The 18,760-nt window shown below is 36.1% G+C and overlaps 1 protein-coding gene across 1 annotated transcript in view; it reads right to left on the bottom strand.

Annotated features, from left to right (window-relative positions):
- The window catches only part of LOC103719865 (exocyst complex component 5), a 28,374-nt gene extending 11,661 nt beyond the window's left edge, over positions 1-16,713 (bottom strand). Inside the window, exons 1-15 of the mRNA XM_008809304.4 lie at positions 16,481-16,713; positions 16,318-16,396; positions 15,992-16,219; positions 15,793-15,867; positions 11,849-11,950; positions 11,661-11,711; positions 11,447-11,552; positions 8,975-9,088; positions 8,788-8,879; positions 4,433-4,601; positions 4,272-4,348; positions 4,069-4,167; positions 3,885-3,975; positions 815-900; positions 507-680 (exon numbers count right to left, since the gene is read on the bottom strand). Coding sequence (XP_008807526.1) covers positions 507-680; positions 815-900; positions 3,885-3,975; positions 4,069-4,167; positions 4,272-4,348; positions 4,433-4,601; positions 8,788-8,879; positions 8,975-9,088; positions 11,447-11,552; positions 11,661-11,711; positions 11,849-11,950; positions 15,793-15,867; positions 15,992-16,219; positions 16,318-16,383 — 1,530 coding nt within the window. The 5' untranslated portion in view covers positions 16,384-16,396; positions 16,481-16,713. The remainder of the gene's footprint in view (positions 1-506; positions 681-814; positions 901-3,884; positions 3,976-4,068; positions 4,168-4,271; positions 4,349-4,432; positions 4,602-8,787; positions 8,880-8,974; positions 9,089-11,446; positions 11,553-11,660; positions 11,712-11,848; positions 11,951-15,792; positions 15,868-15,991; positions 16,220-16,317; positions 16,397-16,480) is intronic.
- Between the last annotated feature and the right edge of the window lie 2,047 nt (positions 16,714-18,760).

Below are 18,760 nucleotides of genomic sequence, written 5' to 3' on the forward strand. Positions count from 1 at the left end.
TTCACTTTCTCCCATAAAATAGACTAGTTACAAACCTCCAGCAAGTTCTCTTTAATGAACCGCCCAGATCGTTAAAAAAGAACTAGAACCAATGAATGCTTGATGTTGACTCAAAATCAAACAGCACTTTCCTTTTACTTCCTGCCTTTCATAAAGTTGATTTAAATCAAAGAGAATTCAGCACCATCAAGGATGGTCTAGTTGACTCTAAATTCACCATAAAGCTGCAAATTTCATCTATGACTTTACTTAAATGAAGACTACTATGAACATATTTTCAACAATATCTCATGAAATCAGAGATCAGCTTCAGATCCTGATCATAATTAAGCATTATCTAGTTGCTAAGTTTCATTCCACTTGCATGAAAGCAAAGGTAACCACTTGATTTTTCAAAAGAAAGTAAAATTCATCATTTTGTCAATTGCCATTAATTGGCCTGAGGGTTATCAACTAGCTATTCTAATGAAAATAGCCAAATGTATGAGCAATAAACTAGCTCTAACCTGGGAGGAAAATAAAGTGCATCTAGATATTGCCTCCTCATTCCAACGGACAAACTCTGTTACTATAGTAACAGATATTTGTTGTTGTGTGGATGGATTTAAAGCTGTTCTTGAACGAGAGATAGTCCCAGTTGATTCAGATTGTTGCTGGGCTTCAGCACGTAGCTCCTCCATCTGAAAAAATATGATACTAAGTACAAGATCAATGCATCCACCATTACCTTCTAATAGTCAAAGCTAAAAATATTACTTCAAAAAGAAATTAAAATTGAGAACTGATATCCGAATATCCATAAATGAGATAAAACCTTTGACTGATAAAGCTGTCTGAGAGACGCCTGCTCATGCTCAGGATAATCATCTTTGTGGCCAAGAAACAGGGACTCTGTGAGACCTGAAGAGCAGGCCAGAAAATTCTTTATTAATTTTTCAGATAAAAGTTATCCACAACAAGGAGAGAAAAATTAATCAGTTATACATATACACACATGCAGAAGGCACAGCCTTGCATGCGTACACACACATGCCTGCAAATGTGTTTGTCTATCAAGGTCCACTATTTCGATATTGGGTATTGTACCTATACCTAACTAGTATGATATGGTACTAAACCATATTGTACAAACACTCAATATGCAAGTGCAACAATTTTTTATTTTCTTTTTTTTGTTTGTTTTTGAGGATTAATCCAGGTTTATGGATTTTAAAAAGAAAGAAGAAAAAGGAAGAAAGAAAGGAAAGAAGAAGAAAAGGAAAGAGGGAAGAAGTAGAAAAAGGCAAGAAAGAAAGGAAAGAAGGAGAAGAAAAAGAAAGATATATGCACATAAAGACACCATCATGCAAACATGGATCTCTAATCAAAGACAACAGATCTTCCAATAATAAATATTCCCATTTCTTCTTGTGATTGGATTAATTAATTGTGTCATAATGGGGGTGAGGTAACTTATGGATCAATTAACATCAGTTGGTCAGTGGATTTCCTCAAAGAAGTAGCTTGAGAAATGATTGATCAAGAAGTATGATCTAAAGACAAGTGATTTAGGGAAATAATGTATAAGCCGATTAATTCCATCTTTAACAATTTGTCATCTAATTCATTACTATATGATGAATCATGTATAAAATTATCTAAATCAAATGAACCGGCATTACTTAAAACTTGTTGTCCTTATTTATCACCGTTGATTATTTACGGCCTGTGAACTATTATTGGATTGAGCTTCTTGGGGGAGTTGTTAGGAATGTAGAATTCCATCATAGATCGGATCATCATGGTACAAAATTCAGGGTGTTTGCTTTGAATGCTTTAATGGTTTTGGATTTAGTTATGCATCAATGCAAGATTTATTTGATGTTAGGATATAGATGGAATAATTTGAAGTGGAGTTGTGTATGAAGTATGAACTAGGCCAACCTAGTTAATTTTCAAATGTACAGTTTAGGATCATGGCCCAATTAATAGGCTTATCAGCTTGGCTCAAGTTCTAGTTTAAACTAAATAACTAATATTATGGATGAGGTAAGGTCATTTTTTTTGAGATCTCAAACTATATTAAAACAATTTGAGTTATCTCCAAGACAAGTACATATTTTTTTGGATGTAGAACTGATCTAGTATGATATTTGGATACAACATATTCGACGCGATTCGACAGTTGTAAAATTTGGCTCAGCTCCTATTAAGAAAGAAAAGAAGGCAGAAGAGAAGGAAAGAAAGAAAGGAAAGGAAGAAGAAGAAAAGGGAAAGAAAGAAACAAAGAAACAAAGGAAGGGAGAAGAAAAAGAAAGGGAGGAAAGGAAGAAGAAAAGGCAAAGAAAAAATAAGTAAAAAGGGAAGGAAAAAGGGCAAGAGGTCCAAACTGAGCTGAATCCAGTAGAACCACCCAATACCCTCAGTTCTGAGCGATTCAGGCCCCTTACTAAGCCAAGCCACCAAACTGCCTCAGTAACTGATCGATTCGGGTCTATACATCCCCAACCAGGCAATTCGGCATGGTTCTGCTTACCTTGTTTGTTATATAATTGTTTAGTTCTCAGATTCTCCGTGTAGAGGACCGTGCACACAGACAACACATATGGCACTCTCTCACAACACATCACACAAGCAGTTGCAAACACATGCATATGCACACATTTACATGCATTGTCATTTGTGCATGTGCATTCTCTGTATATATAATGGAAACAGCCCAAGATAGGGCCCTACCACGCTATGATGCAACTAGTCATTCTAGAAATTGAAAAAAGAAATGAGAAAATTTGCTTTATCAAATAAAGCGAATGAGAGATAATCATTCTAACAAAGATCTTGCAGTAAAAGAAAAGGCACATGACAAACAGCTGCTATATGGAGCCATCTAAGCAGGAATCTACAAGCATAACTGTCGGATATTGAGTGATTTAGATACTATATGGAAAACACAAGACCTATTATCACCCAAACACCTTCCAGGTATAAGAATCAAAAGAGTAGCAAATAATTGAATTTCAGCAAATATCGAGGTAGATGAAGACAGTATATTATAAAAGTGAGAAGGGGAAGAGGAGAGCATCAGACTCCTGTCAAGATGTAAAATGAACCATCTTTTTTATTCCCCCCTTAGATGTTTTAATCTCTATCATACAACTAGCAATTCTCTAAATACTAAATCAGCATGGAAAAATAGTAAAAGGATTCAAAATCAGCAAGCTATGCTCATATAGATCAACTTCTAACAATCACGTCACCCATGACTTGGTACCACATGATGAATCAGATGTTTTACAGCACTCATGTGCATCATTCTTGCAGCATACCATCTCTTGCTAAGGCATCTCATGTATATTTCGCTTCGTACCACCTTTTTCCTTCCAGTCCAAAGGATCGAGTTTAATAGAAAAAATGGCCCTCAGCCAAAGTCCCTTCCCTAGCTAAGACATTGTTGCTCTAGTCAAAAGCCCTTAAAATGGTCAAGCCTCACTGAAGCTTAAAGGCTTCCCTCTTCTTTTTCCCAATTTACGATGTGTAAGCTCAACTTGGGGGTTAATTTTTCTGTTTTGCTGTGTCCAGTGCATTTTTTGAAAGTCAATCCAATAGATCCTTGATCTTCATGCATTTTTCCACCTGTCTGCAATATGTCCTGGGTACTTATCAGCTACACACAAATTAACTCTTTAAAATAACTTTAAAGTTTACTATTATCTTTATCAAGTATACATAGCAAAAATATTTTCATAACTATTAGAAGCAAAAAACCCAAAAGCTAATGATAATATTTTGTTCAGATAAAAAGAATGAAGCAACCACTCGAACGGACAGCAATTTTTAGAATGAAGCTTGGAGATGAAGATATGATGAACTGAAAACATAGTGCAATACTAAATCATAATATTTACCTTCAACATCCAAGTCACCACAGCCCACAGATTGTAACTCTTTAGCAAGTTCCTGGGTCTTCTCATATGACACCGCAAAAATTCTTAAATACTGCACCCTCAATTCAAACAGCATCAGAAATAAACATCCAATGAAATGCCTAATGTTTCTTAAAGATTAAAAAGAATTATCAACATAGCTTACTAGTAGAAGGCCCCCTTGTTCAACAGGAGGTAGGTTCACAAGAGACGGTTTTACCAATAGCCTGTCGAGAATTGCTGTTACTCTCTGCTCTAGAACTCGCTGAAATTCATTGTAAAATATAAGTTCCGCACATTAGTTATTTCACAGAATCTTGATGCGACTTCCAGTACAGCAGTGAACAGAAACATTTTTCTTTGACATACCTGCACAAGAATGGACATGACATCATTAGGAGATGGGAAGACAGCCAATATAGTCGCCACCTCTTTCCGCACAGTCTCTGCAAGGAAGCACAGAAGTATCAGACCACAAGAAGATAGTAAACTAGTCATTCTCAAGTTCAACAGAAGAGATCACTCAGAACCTGTGATTTCTTTGTATAATGTAGAAAGACCACGTGAAATATTGCTAGACCCTGCTTGCAAACCCTGATCACCAAGAACCAACTTGATATCTGCATTCATGACCTCCACATCAATAAACATTGGTCGTGATGCTACATAATGTTGCATGGCACTGGTCCCCCTGTTAAACTGCATTTGAAAACAAACTTCTAAGAACAAAGCTCACAAAAGAACAGCAATATTCCCCCAACCACCAAAAAGCGTCTCCTATATATCTATATGTAAAGCTGTTCGTATATGAAAGACATTTTTCATGCTCATGGAAAGTCAAAAAGAAGTAAAAAGACAGAAGAAACATGGAGAGAACCAATTCTGAAATATCAATTAAAACAGACATATATTAGTGAAATTCAACCATATTAGCATTTCAAATGCTATTATAAACACCAACAAGCAGCAGCAGCAGCAGCATCAATATACAACAGATATGCTAAACATAATAAATTGTGAGTTGTTTCACTGGTCTGGAGAAAAATAAGATAGCCAATATGGTTTCAAATAGATGATATCAAGCTAGTCATCCTTTCATTACCATGTTGCTCCAATGCAAATTTGAACTACAGAGAATAAAATTTTAACAACGTAGCTTGCTCAAGAAACATCTGAGTGTCAGTGTTTCAAAAACTTATAATTTTTTATGACTCTTCTAGTCCAGCTGATTTGTCAAACACTCAAACCCCATTAGTAGCAAGTGCACACTCTCTTAGTTTTAACCTGTCATAGCAGTGAATGATCCCTTCCAACTCTATAAACTTGATGACATAAAAAACAGTTAAACATATCAAAAATCCATGCACAATGGCATGCTATTATCGAATCTTTATTGTCCAAATTTCCTAGCTATGGATGCCCTTTACTTTCTTTCATAGTTAGTTGTTTTCGGTAAATTTGGCATTCTACTGTATAGGTTCATTTTCTAACTAAAATAATTTCTACAAAGCCTCATGAGTCATGACAAAGATTAAAAAAATGAATCTGTTCCTTATTTACAAGTACTAATATAAAACCGAAATTATACATAAATAATTCTTTCAAAAAAAGTAACCATAGAGAGTTCATATAGTTTTTATTAACTATAGCTTGAGAGATACAACTAAATTCATACAGCCATGAAACATGTTTTGGTAGGGTCTTAACCCACTCTAGGCTATGGATCCTGCTCCTTCAACTGCTTTTGAATGCTTCAATCCCAACTGATAGAAAATCATATATTACTGTTAATCTGTTATACTTTCTACTTTTCTGGTCCACCTTGATTCAATTTCAGGTATTGCCTGTCCATTGTTTTAAAGCTTCAAAATCCATATGGCAAGTACTTTCAGATTATACATAGTAAAACACATATTTTTAAAATTATATAAGCCATTAAGTGAATGTTTTAAATTTTAAAATAGCAAATATTGTTCTACATCTGGTTACTACTGCTTTGGTGCTTCCTAGGATTTCTAACAGCATACAACCTTGGTCCCCACAAGACTATTCCCCCACTGAGTCAAAGGCTACATCCAATAAGCATAGGCCATATCTGGGTCTGCAAGCTATACCAGATTGTGATGATCAGTCATGGTTCACTCCTTACAGTTTGTATATCCCTCGATATTGTACTTCCTTTATCAAAAGCAACTTTTTAATAGGCCCACAAGAGGGCTCCATCCATGCCACTTTTTGATCTCCCCTCAGCCCTCTGTTAAGCTGTAGCAGAAATCTACACCCTTTGCATCTGATCATGCCATCTTAAACAATCCTTCTTCACTTTATGTCATATAGGTGCAACTTCTGAGCCCCTTCTTTTTTTTTCGTTTTCAAGATAGCCCATCCTATACGATCAGATTCCCCGCCTCAACATTCAAAATTTTGTTATCTTCATCTTTCCTTCCTTTATTGCAAAATGTAAATTCAAGCAATATCTTTCAACCAATTTTAGTATGCAATAGATTTGCCGTTTAAATCTTATCAAATGTGATGATCTCGACATGCAAGAAACACATTACTTTTCAAACACATCACCTCAATTCTATTAACATTGCAATTGTCTGCAAGCATCTTCATGCTGAGTACTAAACCTACTACTATGAAAATGATCAGACTAAACGCCGAACTAGAGATACTTTACCATGTTTAATTTTTTTGCTCCAAGTACATTTTCTATTGACTGGTACTTTGCATTCAAACAAACATCAAAACTGTAATTTTCTTCAGAACTAAATGAAACAAGATAAAAATTCTCTCTTTTTGTTTTTAGCAAAAATATTTTTCTTTAGTAGCATGAAATAGAAAGAACATAGGCATCCAAAGTGGAAAAGAAGATGCAAGTATACAGGGCAACAAATAATATGATGAAATTGTCTGGCAAAAATTATCTGAAAAATCCATGGGCAACTAAAACCCACGATTTATTACATTGAAAAGAATGAATATATTGAAGTTTCTATGTACACTATCTCAAAGACAAGTTGTATTTGTCAAGGTCTAAAAACAGATATCAAAAGTAAGCGTGCATGCATCCACGCTAGATAGTGATGTCAATGGGTGACATTAGATCAGATACTACATCGATCTGAATCTAAGACTGAAAAAAATATAGGATCTGAACCTGAGTTAGTCAAGAAATGAGCATCTATTAGAAGATCCAAGACCAGTAACAACAATAGAATCTAAAACCTAGATCTGCATCAATTAAGTACATTAACAAATTTGGACCTTTATCTCTTTTTTGTTCTTATTCATTATAAAATCATTCATATATGCCTATCTGCATAAGTATCATTCATCATTAACCAAGTTATATGCAATCAGGATCTGATGGCAATATCCATGAATCTGAATCAGACTATATGAGGTCAGGGATCTGATATATTGGACCAAAAGCCAAATATAATTCAGGCTTTGATCAGTTTAGCAGGTTATCGAGACCCATTGGTGCTTACTTGAAAGTATAACCCAAACTCTTAGCAGACATTTAGAAAATTAAGGATGCATCATACAACCAAGGAACTGTGAACTCATAATGCATGCACAGACAAATGCATGCAAGAAGGTCCACTTGGATTACATGCTTGAAATTTTTCAAACATTATGTAAATTGTATGCATGATGCATTGCATGACCGCCAATGATTCCATGCAAGGTCTGCCACTACCGACCCATACCGGCCATATCATTCTGCATAGGTAAAGTACTTGTACCAAGGTTTGATTCGGTATATGAGTCGAACTACTTTATACCTGTTAAAACAGAGCGGAATCACCTTGTACCACCTGGTACCGCCCGAAATCAAGGTGTACCATACCAAAAGGTACTGCCTGGTTTCCGATGGTACTGTAATAAAAAGTGAAAAAAAAGAGGTTGGAATTTGTCTCAGTAAGGGGTGCGTACCGTACTTACTGACTGTACCATACCAAACCAGTAACATATTGGTCTACCAAGATTGCAGACCTTGCATATATGTTTAATAACTACCAAGATTGCAGACCTTGCATATATGTTTAATAGGTTAAGGCTTGTTGGCTGTGTCATGCATAAAACTATCATTGTCAATCAATGCATATACAGGTACCCAAAAATGGGAGAAAAAGATGCAGCCTTAGCAGAGTTTTCAAAGAATCACAGGTTTTTATTTAGAAAGACAATCGGTCAAAAAGATGCAACAATGTCACACGTACCAAAATATCCTGGAGTAAAACTCATATTTTAGAAGAAAATGAGATATTAATTATAAATTATGAATATTCTAAAATTTAGATCTTATTCTTTGGCAGTAGGCAAGTGAGGAACTCTTCATGTTGGTAGCCCCATAACACTCTTCAAACAAGGATTTCCTATTCAACAGTCAAAGTCCATTTACAGAATCAAATCAGGTCAAAGTTCCTTGACACCATTTTTTCGTTTTTAAAACTTTCATTTAGAGGAAACAAAACCTCGGGTAATGTTTTATCTTCCTCTTTATTCCTGATTTTTTCCTTTAGTACAATCAACAAGCATTCTGATTTTGATTCTAGTAACTAGATTTGATGAAAATTCCACAAAGCTCCCTGTCAATGTTTGTGATATATCTTAACACACCTAGAAATATAATATAATATAATACAATAAATGAAGTATCACACACTCTTATCAAATAAACATGAAAGAATGAACTCGTTGCCTTCTTCCCTCTTTCTTTTTTGTTATTTTATTTAACCTTCCACTTTGTGAAAGATTTCTGCCATCCTGTTCCTTTTCTCAAACCAAAAATGCCAAGAATGACTTCTCCAATTATTAATAATATAGACAATCTATTACATAATCCATATAACTTGACATTATAGCTACCTACCTGAGACAAAATTTTAGCACATTCCGCCATTATAGATAATTCTCGCCTCTGCGATGCTGTATCAAACCGAGCCAACAATCTATTCTCCAACTCTAAAGAAGCAGACAACTAGTGAGAAATTTGTATGAACAGGGAAGTTTGAGTGAAGGAAAGAAACTTTCAGGATATCATTTTCAACCAAGCCTACCATTACAATAGTCTTGAAGATTTGCAGCTGCAACTTCAAGACCCCTGCTTGGAGTTGCCGCACCCACAGCTGATGACATGCCCTGCTTTCCAACATCCTCCTCAGCAAAAGCCCCTAATAATAAGAAAGGAAGTGATAGTAGTAATTAAGAACAAACATGCTTGTTGATGACAAAAGATAATAGAAATCAGACAATTTTGTAGAAAGAATTATGCCAATACATATAGAATTTACAATCAACTATATGCAGTATGGACATGGTAAAAGTAATTATGTCAGCATAAATCATTAGCCATCACTATTTACACCTGCATGCCTTTGAAAACAAGGTGTATGCATAATCTTGCATTTGATGAGTTAAAAAGTGCTTATGGCAAAGAAACAACTGTGCAACTGCAAATTTGCAGGCTAACAGAATATAATTGACTGTTTGCTGTTCAAAATATTTTACTACATGGGGAGGAAACACAGCTTCCATGATATCTTCATATAAAGTAGTAACTTAGCAAATAAACAATAATGCAACCACAAACTTGCAGAAAAGCAGAACTTGTCACATGATAAAAGTGAGTCGACAATAATGAGGAGTTCCAGAGGCCATTTCAGATCACCAATAAGGTGCTCTAACATAATATTTTAGTTTTTTGACCAAAATTATCCAATTATCCTTTTTATGTAGGTGTATGCCTCTCTTTTACCATACCATGTCAATGTGGCTTCAGCACACCACTTATCCAAACTAGTCTTCAGACCAGCAATACAAGTTTCTAGTCAAGAATCCATTTAATTTTATAAGAAAGTGATTTTAAGATCAGCTGAGGTGGTATAGACATCTGCAACTGAACCAGCAAATGCCCCAGTATGAAGAGGACCTTCTACTTCGAACAAAATGGTTGGAAAAATATAGTGAAAAAAAAAAAAGACCAAAGAGGTCTTGGTTAGAAATTGTGAAAAGGGGCTGGAGAAATCATATGCCGACTAGGACTTCACTATTGGTTATGATCCTGGTTTCTGTTATAAAGATGCAAAGTATGACCTAGTTTCTCACTATCTATCCATAATGTTACCCTTGAAAAAGAAATGCTTGATTGCATTTGTTCAATCACATGAATGTGATCCTGACTTACAATTGATCATTAAGCCTTTTCTGAAAAGAAAAATAATTAATCATTAAGAATTGTGAACAAATCTTCTCAGACGAGGGGACTTCTCAGACAAGGGGTGGTATCATCCCCCTGCCCATTCTTTTTCATAGTAGTCTAACTATAGTAAATCACCAACTATACGCCACAATCTGAAAAAAAAATCACCTGATGCCGCTAATAATAGGATCGACAAAAAGTCATCAAACAAAATTGACAAAAGGAAAGATTAATATGTCTGTGTTTCTACATAAAAGATTGCTTACTATGGGACCACTTAATGCATACGTAGGAAATCCTTAAAATTCGATGCCCACCCTCCTATCATACAGCTGCTCCTCCCAACACCCACATTCCTTCCTCGATCCATGCACCTGTCACAGGAAGCCGCATCCTCAGACAGTCGCTTGGTGAAGAAGAAGAAGGAAAGGAAAGGGTGTGAACATGAAAAGAAGACAAGAAGAATCCTCCCTCCTCCCAAACAGCCATTTGCTTTCCTCAATCTCTACATTAGTGACAGGCAGCCACAGCACCAGCAGCCACTTAGGAAGAAGAAAGAAAAGGGTGAAGATAGAGAAGGAAATCAAGAAGGCGAATAAGGGGGAAGGGCCTCTTCATGGCAAGGACAACTTCCAAGCAGAATCTTCTCATCCTTCCATAACATCAGTCATATGCTGAAAGCTGAGGGGCCAACCTATAAAGAAACATTAATCTTCTCCATCTCCCTCTCTCTTCAACAATTTATAGTTCTATTGATTTATAGAAAAAGGATGGATTTGTCATCAAATAAAACCAGTTTCTAGTAATTACTAAATCCATCTTCCAAAACGGTAAATTCTTTTCAGGGTAGCAACCTTGGTAGCAGGAATCTTCCATTTAGGGTGGCAGACCCAGTTCTCGATCTCCTTGGAAACCCGTCCCTGAATCCGCTTTCTAAGTGCTTTCTTATTAAAATTTTAAGAGACCTGCATTCCTGTACCTGCACCCGAGCTGCTTCCGGTAACTAAACTAGCAACTACATATTAATGGGCATGTTCAGATCAAGACATAATATAAGTTGACAGCTTAAGGTTCTTTTTCCTTTTTCCTTTTCCGTTTAATAGTTAATGCACAAGTCATATCTGACAAAGCATTCAATGTCAAAAAACTTAATGATAAATGAGGAAAAGAAAATGGTTTAGACAATTTGAATTTAGTGCACATGAGCTATATAACTGATAAACATGATACACATTTACATGAACAGCACCAGAATGTTTTCAAAAGAAAGTAGGTAACTTAGATACTGAACAAAGAAAGTTATTTCCATTTGATAAGAGCACTGGCTTACGCAATTTCTGTGCAATTGAAGCAGCCTCAGCAACACGACTGTCATCAGAAAACAGAGGTGAAAGTTCCATAAGGTCACCAGGGCTGCTGTTGAATTCCATCAAGTACTGCAATTATTTTATCATAATTTGGCAGAAGCCATGGAGTCAGTGGAAACGCAGCAAAAGAATTGGAGCCCAAATAAACATCAGCCTCAGATAATTACATTTGCCTACCTTAATAAGCTCTATTGTTTGATTGGCAGTTTCTCTCTGGGAATCTGCACTCTGTCAAGCAAAAAATGTAACTTATTAAAATCATGAAAGATAACATATTGTAATATGAAAAAAAAAAACTTATTTAATGCATGTAGAGAAATCAAAGGCTGGTATTAACGAAGCCAAAGCTGAATACAACACTTTACCTGCAAATGATCCCCAATCTTCGCAGCAGTCTGACCCACACTAGAAATCCGGGAATCCAATCTTGCAAAGCTATCAAATAAGCCATCTACACCTTTTTCCAGCTGAAGAGTACAGTGAGATAACAACAAATAAGCAACACTTCATTTAACAGTACATTTATGACATTTCCCCCTTTTTTCTCTTTCCCTTTTACTTCTTTTTTTCTCTTTCTGGGTGAGCCTTCAGATGAGGCTTAACCCTTACCACTGTATTAATTTATCTTTTTAATGAAATGGCAGTGACTTAGTTACTGTTTTCTATTGAAAAAAAATAAAGAAAGAAAGGGAGAAAACAGTTAAAAAAAATACAGAGAATTAGAGGAAAACAATGAAGCATCAATTTGAGGTCTGCAATCACTGCTCTTCAATGCCGCCAATAGAAAAGAAGAAAATTTTGTGCATGAGACTATGTATTTGCCAAGACTGAAGCAAGCATATTTCAACATTATGGAGACATTCATCGCAGTATGAAAATCTCATGAACAACAAGCCTTCCTTAAAGATTTGATAATCACTCAGAGATAGATTTGTATTTTAATTGCATCAGCTGCCTTGCAACAGTTGATCATAAAAGCAGCCATAACAGGTGGTAATTAAGAAGGAAGGTATATGATGGAATCAGTAAGAAAAATAATCCATGATGTAAAAAGATTTGCATGTAGTTCTATAGAGGTCAAAAACAAAATATAATAGAAAATCCTTACTGGGTCTTGAAGGTTATAGTGATCTTAGCAGGAGTTATCGTGCAGAACAAACTGTTTCTAATCCATTAATATGTTTAGATCACAGGTGCACCAGCACCATAAAAGACTAATAAAGAATCTGCAGCAGTGTGCGAGGTAGCTTTCTCCTATTTCATGAATGAGGTGAGATCCCCCTCATGACCTCAAGGATGCAGTTGTAAACAAACTGAATTCCATCCTATAGGAAAGGAGAACAACCAAGCAATACGATTGACATTAAGACAACATATTGAAGCAACCTAAGTAGCTCCCAGAGAAATTAAAATTTGAGTTTTTCTTGTCTGTGCTAGAGGTAACAGTATAAAGTTGGAGCGAACTTCACAAGATCTTGCTTCTAATAATCTCAAGCTGCAAGATCAAGCTTCCAGATGATAGCCGAAACACAAAGAAAAAGTCCAGAAAAATAGCAAATGTAGCATTGATACAAAGCATGTAAATAAATTAGGATGCCAATTTAATCTAACTCTAATCTTACCGGACTATAGGATGTGTCATACTAGTAAAAATTTCTCTTATACGATTGATGATGATTAAAAAAAAAATTCTCACCCCAGTCTTATTTATTTAGAATTTTGGCTTCTAAGACGTATGCAGTTTCCTATACCAAGAGTTGCCTTTCCTTTTTGTACTTGTTTTTTCAATGAACAGGGAAAGTACCGAGATTTGCTCTGCAATTCCATTAGCTTAGACTAAACAAGTGATATGGTCAGATTCTTGATTTACAATATGAAATAAGTTCCATAAGAGGACTCATTTTTGACTAAAGTTGTCCTGAATTAACACTAGCAGCACTCATTCATTGACTGTCATAATTCAATCGAAAGATGTCAAGTTGAGCAGTTAATTAATCTATCAAATTTCAATATATTATACTTTGATCTGCAAGAACAACCTGAAGTAAATGAAATTAGGCTATTACGGTTAAGGTAAACTCTTTTCTAGTACCAATTGGCATTAGGGCCTATATCCTCCCATACTGTCCTCCATATCCCTCTTTTAGCATTTATGAATTCTCCATATAAAGTTCTAATTTGCCATTCATCTTTTTTAAGAAAAGAAGAAGAAGAAGAAGAGAAGGTAGAAAAAAAAAGAGGGGAGTTTTACCTTGTGAAGTGAAGGTAGAAACAAAAAGAGAGGAGTTTTACCTTATGAACATGCAGATAAATATGGATTTAGAAATCATCTTTCTACACACACACAAAGATAGAGGGAGGGAGAGAGAGAGATGGTCTAGCTACATGTGCATTCAATACCAAATTTTAAGCTTGTGGATCCAACACCAAAAGGTGGTCTAGACCCATACAACAGTTTGATGGTGCAACACATAGGGCATTTAGGTGATTATTGTCTGCATGTAGGAGTGTCAGACGAACTAAGCAGCTCCAGTTCATTTGAAAAAGCTCGAATCGAGCTCGATTTGAAGCTAAAAAAACCAAGATTGAATCATCAAAACAAGCTCGAAATTAATTTTAAGCTGAGCAAAAAATCAACCATGCTCGGTCAACCTTGGCTTGATAAGGCTCAAATATATTTATAGTATAAAATATATATATTATATGCATAGTGGCCATCTGCTTAATGCTTTAATAGGTATTTCTTTTTATTCCTTGAATCAATAAATTGTTAATTTAGGCTTGAACCAAGCTTGAAATCAAGCTTGAATGGAGTTGATTCAAGCTTGAAATTGATTGCAGACTGATCGATTAGGCTTGTATTCAGATCAGTTTGACATTAAGCTCGAATTGAGCTTGAAATAATGGTAAATAAATCAAGCTCGATCTTGTGCTTCAAGCTTGAAATTAATTTCAAAACAAGTGTGATTGGACAGCTCGATGAAGCTCCATGCATTATCCCTACCTACATGCATATGTAGGTTGACCACCATTCAGTAAATCAAGGTCTCTTCTTGGCAAGTGACATACATAAATTGCAAATAGCACATGCCACAATCCTTCTTCAGCATTAGCAAGCAATATATCCATGGTCCATATAAAGAGAGAAGAAATTAATCTTTAATATAGGCCACAGTAATTGGAAACTGACATCATCACTCTCTGATACATTTCTTCCATGATCCCAAATACTTTATGTCGTTATTCTTAATGTCATATGATACTTTATAATATACTTTCTCCAATTCCCTTTCTTTAAATATTTTCATCAATTGCTCAAGGAGAGATAGTCTGTCACTTTTATCACTTTCCATACTTCTTGTCTTTATTACATCATATAACAAATCCTTAAACTTCTCTAACATTAAAAGGCAGAATGCTTGCACCCATAAGCATGCTTCTCCTTTCCAATTCAACATGAATTTCCTTCCAACTCAACAAGTCAATGCATTGATATCATCCCTTATAAGTAGGTTGTGATCCATTCTTAATCTGATGCTTGAAAGGCATTTACCCAAAATGCCACTAGAAAAGTGAATTACACTCTCGTCATGTAATAGCTTTAAGCAACATAATGTACACGATCCCATATGGTGCCAATGAGCTATCGAGTTCCCATTAATGTTGCATGGACATGGACACGTCAGTTGGATTTGGAGGTTCGCACATATGTCCTAGTGTGATTGTATAAGAGGAAAATCAAGAGATACGGGCTATATGGCAATATGTAGGAAAAAATAATCTTATGTATATGTATTCAAAAAACTATATCAAAGAAAACACTGAAAACTATCATTTATTTAGGTATTCCAGTATGCATTTTTTTTAATCCAAACTTCCCAATTTGCTTAAGGAGTTTAGTAAATGGCATTCTACAAAGTTTTAATACCTACATTCTTGACTAATCTGTAAAACAATCAAAGGCTCACTCTTTAACATCACGACAAATCTACAATAGGTCCAACTTATTGTTGGAGGAGTCCAATCCTCTACAATTTTTTTAAAATCTGTAATTAACAAAAAATGTTAAGTATCTAAGTGTTTGACAGGTATCCGACTCAGATAGATATCCAACACAGATTCAAGGAGCTGAACATGGGTGTCCAGGTAACACAAGTCCACACTAAAAGAACTAACAAAGATCCATTGTTGCATGAGGCCTTCATGGTAGTTAACAGTATAAATACACCATAAATGACCAACCTTCCCACGAAGGATCTCGGTCTGGAAAACCATTGAATCATTATAAGGACCACAATTCTTTACGAACCTCAGTCAGGGTTTTGCGGTGCTTAGCATCTTGGATGGCAACCTCTTTCTTTAGATTCTGGAGCCTTGCGTCAATCTTCATTCCAAAAGAAAAAAAAAAAGATCTTTAGAACACTCAAGTATAAACAAGAATGAATAATCTCTACCAAAAAAGAAAGAATAATCACTGACTATTAATGTAACAGATTCCGGAGTCCCACCTGGCGTCGGAGATCAACCAACTCCTTGCAGGAATCCTTGAACACAGCGAGGAGTTCATCCACCGCCGGAAACATCGGAGGGGACGACCCCTGAAGGCCCCGCAGATTTCCATTCGGCAGAACATCCTGCCCACCAACTCCATCTACTGAATCCGAATCATCGTCTTTGAACTCCGTAAGCAGCTCGTTCACCAAGTTCCCAAACAACGCATCAAAAGAGAAATTACCCTACAAAATCAAAGTAAACAAGAACAAAAACCCCTAAATCCAGCCAAACGAAAGATCCCAGCAAGGTTATAAACACCGGAAGAAGAGAAAAGAATCACCTTGAAGTCCTCGATGTCAAAAAGAAGAGGGAGAGAAGCAGCAGACGAAGCCTTTTGCGATACCATGGCTTCTTTGCATCTACTCCAAGCCCATCACAAAATTAGGAGATCCAAAACACAAATAATAGATTAAGAAATGGGATTCGATCCAGAGATTACGTACGAAATGGGCGAACTGATTCAATTGGAGGCAGCGGATAGAAGCATCGGGCAGGGTTTTAGAACACGAGATCTGAAATCGCTTGCGAAGGAGATCGGAGGATTGGAGGGGTGGGCTGCGGGCTCTCGCCGGCAAGAAAAGCTTCGATTTCTCAGGGTCCGGTTGGTTGATGGATCTCGGAAAGGAGGGGGAAAGAATGAATATTTTTATGGAAGACGGGCTGACCGAGGGCGCTTTGCCTAGGTTGGGCCTAGGGATTTTACCTTGGCATGGTTACCGATTACCGGTTACGGGTTTTGGATTTTTTAATAAAATTTAAAATTGAATGGATATTTGATAATCATATTGCTGCTTTTTTTTATTAAAAAAATTGAAAACAAGAATATTTTTTATCAGATTTCTGGTGGCAGAAAATGTGTGTTTTTTTAACGACAATAGAGCTGTCCGGTCATATTGAAGACGAGAGAAGCCGGCAAAAAGCTTAAACAGTGTCGATTGGCTCATAATCAAGGTAGTCACTAAGAACCTCGAGGGCGGAGTGAGTCTGGGATACATTGGAGACAGTCGTCATGGTGGAGCCTGCCCATGATCATTTAAATAGCTACAAGGGTAATAAACAATGTCATCATCGTTGATACAGGAGCAAGGCGCCCAATCTTTAGGGCATGCGCATGAAATTGGGTTTGATTTTTGGTTTGTTTTGTTAATCGAGTTCTTAATTAAGTTGTAGTTTGCTGAATTGAGTCTTTTAATTGAATCTATGTAATTATTGCCAAGTGGCATCAAGGGGTCCACGTCATGTAGTGAAAAAGAGGACTTGGTCCACTCCTACTTTGACTAGGAGTCTCATTTGATCCCTTGACTTGGTCAAATCCTACCTTAGTTATGAGTTTAGTCATGAGTCTTAATCTGAGTTTTATCATAAGATTAATTTCCTATTTTATTCCAACGCCCCATTTATTTAAAGGATGGACGTTGAAGAATAAAGACAGAATATTTTGACTTACAAATTGCTTGTGATCTAGAGACGAGAGGCTTCTTCTTCTTCCCCTTTGGTGAGACTCCAAAGGCTCTTCTACTTCCTTGGTGAGACGCCAGAAAAACTTCTTAGGTTTTGGATATAGGTGAGACTCTTATATTTAGCTCATAGTTATTTCCATTACCTTCAACTCACAGCACTTTTATTGTTATTGTTTCAATCCGTCATTCATCAAAAATCTCCTTAGGTTTTAGACCTCAAACGTAGGCCGTGAATCCTTTATTACCACGTCTTAACTCAAATTACCTTTGGGTTCAACCAATTTCAGCCATCTTCCACAAAAATTCAGCAGCACCCACCTCCGTTCTACATCAATTGGTATCAGAACAAATCGATCCACATGAGTACAAGAAGAAGCTGTCCCTACTATTATGATTCCTACTATAATAATCCCTACCATTACGATCAATACTATCCCTACAACATCGAACGACAACAAGATGATCTGTTGGATGAAGTTCCAAATCAAATGGCTGCCCTAGCATGGAAGATGGATATTGTGGAGGCAGAACTACGACGTCGTAGTCGTGTCAAACCACAAGTTGGACGATGACCTTCAGAACGCAGCAACAAAGCACTACAAGAAAATTGGGTATTAGCGACGCTTTTTTTGGCCATTAGCGATAATTTTACGCTTCGGTAAAAATGTTCTCGATGCTTTCGAAAGCGTCGTCTATGCAACAGTGGAAAAAATATTTTCCAATGCTTTTGACTAGTGACGCTTTACCGACGCATGTTAAAAGCGTTGCCAATGAAGCACAACATAACGATGCATGAAAGCATCGCTAATCGCAATTTAGCGATGCTTTGAAGCGTCGGTAAATATTTGATTTAGCGACGCTTTAAAATGTCGTTAAGTCAAACTTACCGGCGCTTTAAATCAAACTTACCGACACTTTAAAGCGTTGCTAATTGATACTTCTTCATGATTTTAACGACGCTTTAAAGCGTTGTTAGGATATTTTTTAAAAGAAAAATAATTTTTTTTTAAAACTCTATTTACAAAATCAAACGTATACACATGTCACAATCAAACATATTTATCTAAACATTCATATTGTCAAATTATATTCATACTGTCAATTTATGTTTACAATATACTTCAAAAAATATAAAATAATACATATAAAACTCCAAAATAAAAGCTTCAGGGGTCGATGGCATTACCATCTCTACGCGCAGATGAAGTATCAGGAACCTGTAAAAAAAACTTAAAAAGTTAAAATACGAAAATTATTAAGCTT

Source organism: Phoenix dactylifera, chromosome 14 (genome assembly GCF_009389715.1).
Source record: "Phoenix dactylifera cultivar Barhee BC4 chromosome 14, palm_55x_up_171113_PBpolish2nd_filt_p, whole genome shotgun sequence".
NCBI classification, from domain to species: Eukaryota; Viridiplantae; Streptophyta; class Magnoliopsida; order Arecales; family Arecaceae; genus Phoenix; species Phoenix dactylifera.